Raw genomic sequence first — 9,099 nt, forward strand, 5'->3', positions numbered from 1 at the left:
GCACAATCCACACCGTTTTGGAATAGCCAATCACACTCTGGAAGAATAGTCTTCAGACCTTCAAAATAGCACCTATATTTTCTTAGGAAACCTCCTTTAAACCAGTCTTCTTCAAAGGTGGTATCAAAAGCCTTGAAAACCAATGAAGTTACACGCTAGACCAATACACAATATTAGAATACCAATCTGACTGGATATGAATATATTCATAAGTGGAATCCTAAGATAAAAAGCTCAAAACAACAAACAAGTAGTCTTATTAGGGAAAAACTAGTAAAGCAAAATTTAAAACAGCAAGGCAAGGTTAAAGATTTCTGGTACAAAATACTGGATATAAGCAGATGTATAATAAGAACGAGTCACCGGCCTCTTGAAACCGCTTCATCCAACTCCTCGATTGATGAGGGAAACAGCTCTATATAACGACTCCCAAGAGTCATCCTATCTTTGGCCATCGCTGCTTTAGAATCTTCTGCATTTGCAAACTCCACAAAGGCTTCCCCAGTTGGCCTGCCCTCTGAATTCATTGTAATATGAATCGAATCTTCAGATAAAACAAAATCTTTAAAGAATTCCATTATGTCATCCTTGCCAGCTGAAAATGGCAGCCCCCTCAATCGTAATACCCCTGTATGTTCGGCTAAGTCCTTTCCCTCATCGTAAGATTTAGCCCTAGAGATATTTCGTCGTGGTGAACCACGAGATTCTGAAACTTCATTTGCTATTGCCTTGTAATAATCCTGCCTCTTACTCCGAAAAACCTCAACATATCTCCTGCCCATGTTCTGCCTGTTCTTTTGAAGTGCAAAATCAACTTGAAGAGGATACCCCAAAACACAAAAAGCTTCACCAGTGAACTTACCACCCTTGTGAACAAAAAGAACATCAACTATGTCCAAACCACGAAAGAACTCAGCCACATCAGTTTCTGTGCAGTCAAAAGGAAGACCACGAAGGCGGACAACAGGGAAAGGCGGAGGTGGCTGGCTAACATATCCATAGGGAGGTGTGTTGTACATAAAACTTGAACCAGGGGAATTACCATAGAATGAAGGACCCTGATCAACCATCCGTTGACGTTTTGCACCCATTTCACGTCCATCAGGACCGTCAGGATATCTACTTCAATTTTAAAAAAATAAATCAAATAGGCAAATCACATAGGAAGCTCCCCAATACTCTATGCACAGAATCATGCAAAATTATATGCAACTACATCCAAGAATATCACCAGAAATTTATGCTCTTGTTCCTTGAAGGTTGGTATTCTTTTATCAGTTAAGAAAAATTAAAAACATTTATATAAAAAAAATTCCAAGGCAAGAAATAAAATTGGCATCCCAGAGCCTTGAATGAACACAAGAATTCCAGATGCTAAAAAGTTCAAAGTTATTTCTGTCATCTCAGTGTAACTGAATGATTTGTTTGCTGGTCTGAATGCATTCAGAACATCTCTAGTGCTTATCAACTCGGTCAGCCTCAGTTTAAATTTTCTTCAAGAAAATCAATTAGAATTTTTAACTGGAACATGCTTATTAATGTTATTGTTTTACTAATGGGCATATTACCAATTTGGGCTGTCTGAGGATTGAGGAAACAATGTGATGCATGAACAATTAGAAGAGCTTGGTTTAGCTTCTTGAGAAGTGAGTGAGATCAAGTCACTGGACTATAAAATCATTGGAAACCTTCAATAAGAACTCTGAAATTACAACTTTTAGGACCTAAACTTACCTTAGAAACCACATGATTGGTTTCAAATTCATGTTTCCACTAAAAGATACTCCACTTCCAAATCTTACTCATTTCCTTACATGTTTAACATTTATTCTATTCATAAGCTTAGACTACTGCCCCCAAATAAACTAACTGGATTCTCATACTTAAGCTGTCCGGGATTCCAAAATTACTATATGATTGAACTATGTTCTCCCTGACCGACCAAAAGAATAAGAGATCAAGCAAGATCAGCAATAAAAAAAAAGTATGGTCTACAACCTCCCTTTAAATAGAGGAATGCACCTAAATTAGAATCATATGTCCATTGGAAATGCACCAGCACGTTGTATGTGCTAGGTTGAACTTGCATGATTTGTAGATTTAAATTGTCAAGCAAACACATTCATCCTCATTTTTTTTTTAAAAAAATCATGTTTTACATCCTTGATGGTGAATACTCAGCAAATTAAAACGGACAAGTAAATGCCTGTTTAGTATTGTTGTTCTTTAAAAGCACAACTGTTTTCTTCTTCTTCTTTCTTTCTTTCTTTCTTTCTTTCTTTCTTTCTTTTTTTTTGGGGGGGGGGGGTGTTCTAAAAGCAATATTTGCTTAAAATATGTTTTTCTTTAAAAACAAAGCTTGGTCACCCCTTGTGTGTATTGAAATTCTTTTGCATAAAGCTCTTGTTCCCCCCCACTCTCCCTTTTTTTAGTTTCTTCAGGCAGGTAAGATCCCGTGGTTGGTTGAGGCAACACACCATGATGTAGTTGCCCCGTGGGTATTCCATCAAGTTGAGCTAAGTCACACTCTGTCCTCATTCCCATGAAAAGGACCAGTGGAAATGAGCCTTCCAATCATAGATACAGACTCACAACCTCTCCCCAGCAAATCACTTCAAAGTAGGAAGTGAACTCTTAACCCCAGGCCACCAGCTTTCAGTGATTTCATAATTGGCGTCTCACAAATATTAAAACATCACAATAACTAACATCAATATGTAACTTTAGGATATCATGAGATAATGCTATTTCGCAGTTCTAATATCACTTCCTTTTGTTTACAACAGCCTGCATAAGTCTATATATTCATTTAATCCATTTCAATCTCACTGATCAAAATAATAAATTTGTAAGACACCATCTTAGCCTACTTGTAGTTAAATCCCTTCCCTCTCGAAAGCATCAAATGAGCAAAACTAGCACAAGTAACGGCATGTTATAAATTACAGCGGCCCTCAATATTTCACAAGAATCGATAGGTGGATTTATTCACCCATTTTAATAGTAGAAAATATATCTGAGCAAAGTATTTCCAAAATACTAAGAGGTCAACCATTTCAATAAGACACCGCCTTCTGCCCCAACATCAATCACTAAATCATAGATTAATAATAAAAACCAGCTCTTTGCGTTCCTAATATAATCATTTTCTTTCTGTAAACATCTCTAAAGAGCTATAGTTACTGAATGGTTAATTTTTTAAGAGCTCGAGATCAAATTAAACAAGAACAAAGCACACCCAGATAATATAATCAAAGATACAGCAAGCTAGGCAACAAAACAAAAAGCACCATCATAGCCTCTGGATATAAGCAAAAGATTAACAGCCTCTTACGCAGATAAATTAAGAAATTAGAGGCATAAAGAAAATAAATAACAAAAACCCAATTACGAGAACCAATTAACAAACCAGAAGAAATAGAAGGAAATCGTTTAGAAGAAAGATTGGATTGGAGAGAAAAAGAAAAAAAAGGTTTTGAATTGGGAAAATCACGCACGTACCCTCTATAGAACATTTCCTTTTCGATTCTTTTGAATAAGCGCGTGCGTGCGTGCTTAGCTTGCAAGTGTGAAATTGCTTCTTTTGTTCGGGTTGTCCTTTCTTCTTGCTGGAAACTGAAGCTCTCTAGGCCCCGAAAGGCTTTTTCAGTTTTGCTAGGGGAACTGATGTTGGAATGATGGTGTACCATTACCCACTGCTAACGGCGTCGTTTTATTATTTATCAAAAATAAGATTTTTTATAGAATAAATTTAGTCGTGATCCTCCTGATGGATTTCGACTCCAAATAATCTCAGATCCAATTTATAAAATTAATTTGCTCAGCACCTTCATATATTTCTGGTTAGAAAAATTAATTTTTTTTTAATATAAATTGATTGGTCATGACCTAAATTCAAATACTAGAAAAGAAAATTGATGTGATCCAATTAAAGGAGACATTTTATTTACAGACTATATATTTTTATTTTATTTATCAACATTATTATTGATTATATGAAGATTTTAACTTGATTATGGCATAAAATTTCTTCCTATGTTTATGGAACTCAAATAGAAGGGATGCAAATGATTTTCAAACATATTATAAAGTTAATTTTTCATGAATATAATGTTAATATAAATTAAAAAAATTTAATTAAAAATAAAATATAAAAAATAACCAAAGAGTTCTACTTAGATTTAACTATTTAAACCCTATTTCTAAACTATAAGATTAAAATAACATAATAAAGTAAACAAAAATAAGTTATGAAATCTAATCTCAATCAATGCAATATTAAATTGAAAGTTTTAAAAAATAATTAAAAACTTACCAAGTCAACCAATTAATTTATCAAATTAAATTAACTTGTTAAATCTGTAATTTATGTTATGAGATCATTGATAAAAAATAAAAAATAAAAAGAAAAAGCAAAAAGAAAAAAGAAAAAAGTACAGCACCTATTCTAATAAATAGTAAGAGGGTTAGTTTATAGTTAATTAATTATATACTTGAGCTGCTCGCTGCTTGCATCTGGGCTTAACAAGTGAGCTTGGGTTGAGAGCCCAGTTTGAACCAAAGGCTAAGAAATCAAGCCCAACCAATCTCACGCGCAGACCGTAGGGTGGTATGGTATAGCACTCGCGTGGACGGTGGACGGTGGACGTGTGCATACGATTTACGGATCTAGGACTTTACGTCTGCTTGACCATGTACGCCACAGACATGGATGAGCTATAGCTTAGCTTTTAGCTTTATTACCAAGACAGAGTTGCAAGTTTAAGACAGAACAGAACAGACTCTTTTTATTGCTTACGTAATGAATTTTTAAAAGCGTTTTTTTAATTTTTTTTTATTTTAAATTAATATTTTTTTTGATGTTTTTTAAATATTTTGATATGAATATTAAAAATAAATTTTAAAAAATAAAAAAAAATTATATTTTAATAGATCCATTTTAAATAAAAATACTTAAAAATTTCAAGAACAAGAGCATTTTTCAGGCTCTGAGCAGTGTTTTTCAGATCATAGAAAAGTGCACCAAGTCTAGCTGCGTCCTTAACAGGTTAAACCATGTGAAATGCCCCATTTAAATTTTATTTCTCTGTCATTTTCTCTCTCGCCTCCCCAAACATGAGCACCGCTTTGGACTAATTCCTTCTGTATAAATTCTATAAATTTTTTATTTATCTTTTACTAAAATATCTATGAGACTTCATAAGTTTATGTCCATGTATCGACTGCGTTTCATGTATATAAAGAATTCTTGATAGTTGCATGGTGGATTTCGCACATTGAAAAAAACTATTTTAACCCAACAATTGACCAAACACGCTTCATGTTAGTTTAATCACACAATAGGGTTTTTCTTTCGTGTGCTAATAAAACCGCAAGGCATCATTATTTTCTGTCAAGCCCTATTCTATATTCCGTTTATGGATGGACTGGCCTTGTTCATAGTTCATACAAGAAAACAAGCAGCCATATTTTTCACACAAAGTTGATGAATTGAATTGAAAGATATTTTGCCCGTAACTTCTGCTAGCTCTTGTTAAGAGTGTGACTGTTCAAGCGCGGAGCATCTCACAAGCATACACACGCTAACTCTATCCTTTCACTGTCCACAAGTCTATGGCTTGGTCGAGACCACGTAATTCTCGAAAATAACACCTGTCTCCCGCTAGTTTCCAATTTCCATCGGTGACTCGGAGTGTCCGGCGACTCACTTCCACTTTGTAATGTTGAGCGTGGGCATAGATAGAGTTGCCGTTCGAAACTCTCTAGCCTAAACGGAATGGACTGTGCAAGGCTTCTTGTTCACTTCAACACGTTCATATACACCATACAACACGTGGAACAGGGGAGCCACCAAATTAGAGAAAATCTGTCCAGGTACTTTGGTTAGACTCAGGAAATCAAGAAAAGAAGCTGTAAAACTTTGATTTTTAAACGTGTTAACCCCTCGCCCCTTCTGGCTTGGAGAATTTTGGACCTCAAAATTTTGTCTGGTCAAGACTTGTCACACCTTCTAAAGAACACACCTTTTACATCCCTCACACTTTCCTTTCTCCATTATACCTCCCTCTCTCTCTTCAAGCACCCTCCTAATTCTCTTTCCGTTCATGAATCTTTGACCACAAACGTGTATCTCCCATTTTATTGGATACCCATTTGCACTTACTTGATTTCTGTTATTGGGTATCTTTGTATTTATTCATTAACACCAAACAAACATCAAGCTCAGCCATAATCTTGACTAGGGTATTGATATACTTCTGAAGGATTCCCTTGAGCTGAAATTTGGCGGAGAGAAATGGTGGGAGCTTTATCAGTAATGGGCTCATCTGTGGTGGATCCACACACTAGTCCATGTTTGTGTTTGGATTCGCTGCCCACAACTAATATTGGTCTTAAGAACAGTGGAGACTTGGCTTTGCAAAGGAGTTCAATAAAGAGAAAGCAGTTAACAAGGCCAGGATCATTGGAACTGGGGAGTTCTTTCGTGGACTCATGGCATGATTGGAGGCTCTCATCAAAAGCTATTTCAGGAATCGTTAGTAAGAGCTCAAGGAAACAGAGAAAGGATAGGGGACTTGTGATTGTCAGCGAGTTGGCGGGGCAATATGAGGATAGTTTTGAGGATGTCAAAGCGGTAAGCTTTTATTGTTGTTTGATGCATTTATTAGCCCTATATTTATTAGCTCCTCCTCCCCCTCCTCCTCTATTTTGGCCTGTAGATGATGAAACTCAGATGTCAATCATCATGAATTCATGTCTGTGTTCCAAATATGCTGCTGTTACAATGTCTTGAAGCGTAAAGCCTACTTAAAATAAAACTCATCAAGTTAAATTCGGAAAAGGGATGCAACTCAAAGGAAATTAATATGCTGAATGTAGAAGACGATGGCTGCATAAATTGTTAGCTAATTAAACATGGTGTCACAAACATTTCCTTTTGCTAGTAGTTGCTACTATAAAAATAATAAACTTAGCTATCAACTGAATAACATGATGGATATCAAATCAAATGATCGTTTATAAACCATAAGCTTAGATTGATAAATTTTTACAGAACCGTAGTGCGTATCTCAATTCCCTCTTTGATTTGCTTCTGGAAGCATGAGATATACATTTACAGTTACTGCTGGATTGTGTGATATAAAATTTCCCTGTTCTTTGAAATAAAAGTTTTATGTCCATGAATTTCAAGAACATTGATAACTATTGACATGCCTATGTTAATGATAGTGCTTTGTAATCTTCTCTTATGCTGACCAAGATGCTCCTGCCTGCAGCAACTACTCAATTATTTCACATACAAAGCTGTAAGGACTGTACTTAACCAGCTCTACGAGATGAATCCAACGCAATATACATGGTTTTATAAGTAAGTGGAGTCTTCACTGGGCCAAGACTAATGCTTCTCCTAGAAACTTTCTTATTTATTTACGCTTTGTTTTCCTTTTATTTCTCCAACCAAACACCTTTTCGCACATTTGGTTATTTTTAAATGGAATGGATGCGATTTAGCTTTTAAGCTCTGTAAGTTGAGAATCTCACGTCAAAAAGGCAGCACCCATGTTTCTCATCGATGAAAACTTAAGCACTGAAAATAATACACAAGAGACATATAGATTTATCAACACTGGTACTTCAAGATATCCTAACTGTGGATGCAGGTTGTCTGTTAACATGAAACCATTAAAACATGAACATTTTCATCAAGTGAATTTGCTGGACTATCTATCAACTATTCTGATTAGTGATTGTTCTATTCCTTTTTCCTATTGAGTTTGCTTATTTCTATATTTTTGCAGTTTTGTTGCGCATAATAAGCCAGGAGATGGCAAGCGTTTCCTTCGTACTCTCGTGAAGGTAGTCCTTTTGTAAGCCTTTATGTGTAACTTGATTACCTTGAAACTGCTTCAATGGTTTCCCCAGATTTTGACGCTACGCGGATTTTCCCTTAACTAGCTTAATTGATTGCTTGCCTTACTTATGACATCCTTTTAGGGCACAAGATGCAAGATACATGTGCTTTTTTCGCTCAATTTTTCTCAGCAAACAAGTGTAATTTTCACATGGTCATTAAAACGAACAATGTATTTTAGCAAAGACAGGTAGATAGAGGTTAGAGTTGTAAGAGTAACAACATTTGAATGGATTCATCCTTTTTACTGGCAGGAGAAGCAGGACCTTGCAGAAAGAGTGATGGTCACACGCCTTCACTTGTATGGGAAATGGATTAAGGTAATTGACTCCCGCTTTTGCTTTGACATGTAAATTAAAAGCACATAATTATGTAAAATGTATTTTCTTGTTATTGTGATGTAGAAATGTGATCATGCTGAGATATATAAAGAAATCTCTGATGACAACTTGGAGCTGATGCGTGAACGGCTCAAAGAGACTGTGATATGGCCGTCAGATGACACAAACACGGAGAAGATTGGCTGAAGGGATGCAGATTTATATTGATTCTCTCTTTCTGTCTGTTTTCATGTTTTTTAGTGCAGGTTTATCTTGGGTTCAATATCAACCCATTTGGTTCCAAAGATTGTCTTCTTTATACTACTATTTTTCTCCTGTTAACAAGACATGATAAATATATTGTATATAGACATTACTCATCAGTCTGGACACCATTAAAAAGAAGGATTTAAATTAATTGAAGGGTTTTCGTGTACCATACTCCATGACATGGTTTCGAAACATGGATTTTTAGGGACTTACAGAGTAAGTCATTATGTTTCAGAAGAAGAGTCGAGGAACAAGCATATATCCTTAATTTACAAAAAATATGTATGTATGTCGTGGTTTAATTTACAAGTTGATACCATGTGCTACAACAAGGATCATCGATTACATTAAAAAATTAATACATAATGTAGGCATCACGGAGAGGGATCTGCTGCCCCCACAAATCGAGAACCACACCGCTCTCTAACTGGAAAAACTGAAAGCAATGTAATGTGATCCCTACAAGAGAAAGAATTGAACAAAAGAAGGAAATATGGCTCAGATAACTAGCAATCACCATCTCCAATTTAAAACTCGAAGGGAAATTGACCAATATGTAGCAAAATAGTTTATGGTTAAGGCCAGAATCTTCACCTA

General features: G+C 35.6%; 2 protein-coding genes across 2 annotated transcripts; one reads left to right on the top strand and one right to left on the bottom strand.

Moving 5' to 3' along the window:
- Window positions 1-173: 173 nt before the first annotated feature.
- LOC118032932 (uncharacterized) lies at window positions 174-3,676 on the bottom strand. The gene is made up of 2 exons (XM_035037736.2): window positions 3,502-3,676; window positions 174-1,119 (listed from the first exon to the last, which is right to left on the bottom strand). The coding sequence occupies exons 1-2, from the start codon at window positions 3,513-3,515 to the stop codon at window positions 360-362; spliced, it is 774 nt and encodes a 257-aa protein (XP_034893627.1). The 5' UTR covers window positions 3,516-3,676; the 3' UTR covers window positions 174-359.
- Window positions 3,677-5,732: 2,056 nt separating this feature from the next.
- LOC118032960 (chaperonin-like RbcX protein 2, chloroplastic) lies at window positions 5,733-8,655 on the top strand. The gene is made up of 5 exons (XM_035037767.2): window positions 5,733-6,634; window positions 7,278-7,369; window positions 7,800-7,857; window positions 8,167-8,232; window positions 8,317-8,655. The coding sequence occupies exons 1-5, from the start codon at window positions 6,296-6,298 to the stop codon at window positions 8,437-8,439; spliced, it is 678 nt and encodes a 225-aa protein (XP_034893658.1). The 5' UTR covers window positions 5,733-6,295; the 3' UTR covers window positions 8,440-8,655.
- The last annotated feature ends 444 nt before the right edge of the window (window positions 8,656-9,099 follow it).

The sequence above is a fragment of the Populus alba genome, chromosome 1 (genome assembly GCF_005239225.2).
Source record: "Populus alba chromosome 1, ASM523922v2, whole genome shotgun sequence".
NCBI classification, from domain to species: Eukaryota; Viridiplantae; Streptophyta; class Magnoliopsida; order Malpighiales; family Salicaceae; genus Populus; species Populus alba.

Bases quoted from the DNA above. Each gene is read 5' to 3' on its own strand.
- LOC118032960 (XM_035037767.2), top strand. From the start codon at position 6,296: ATGGTGGGAGCTTTATCAGTAATGGGCTCATCTGTGGTGGATCCACAC. The intron at 6,635-7,277 runs GTAAGCTTTTAT...TCCTGCCTGCAG, and splicing joins GTTTTGAGGATGTCAAAGCG to CAACTACTCAATTATTTCAC. The intron at 7,858-8,166 runs GTAGTCCTTTTG...TTTTACTGGCAG, and splicing joins TCCTTCGTACTCTCGTGAAG to GAGAAGCAGGACCTTGCAGA.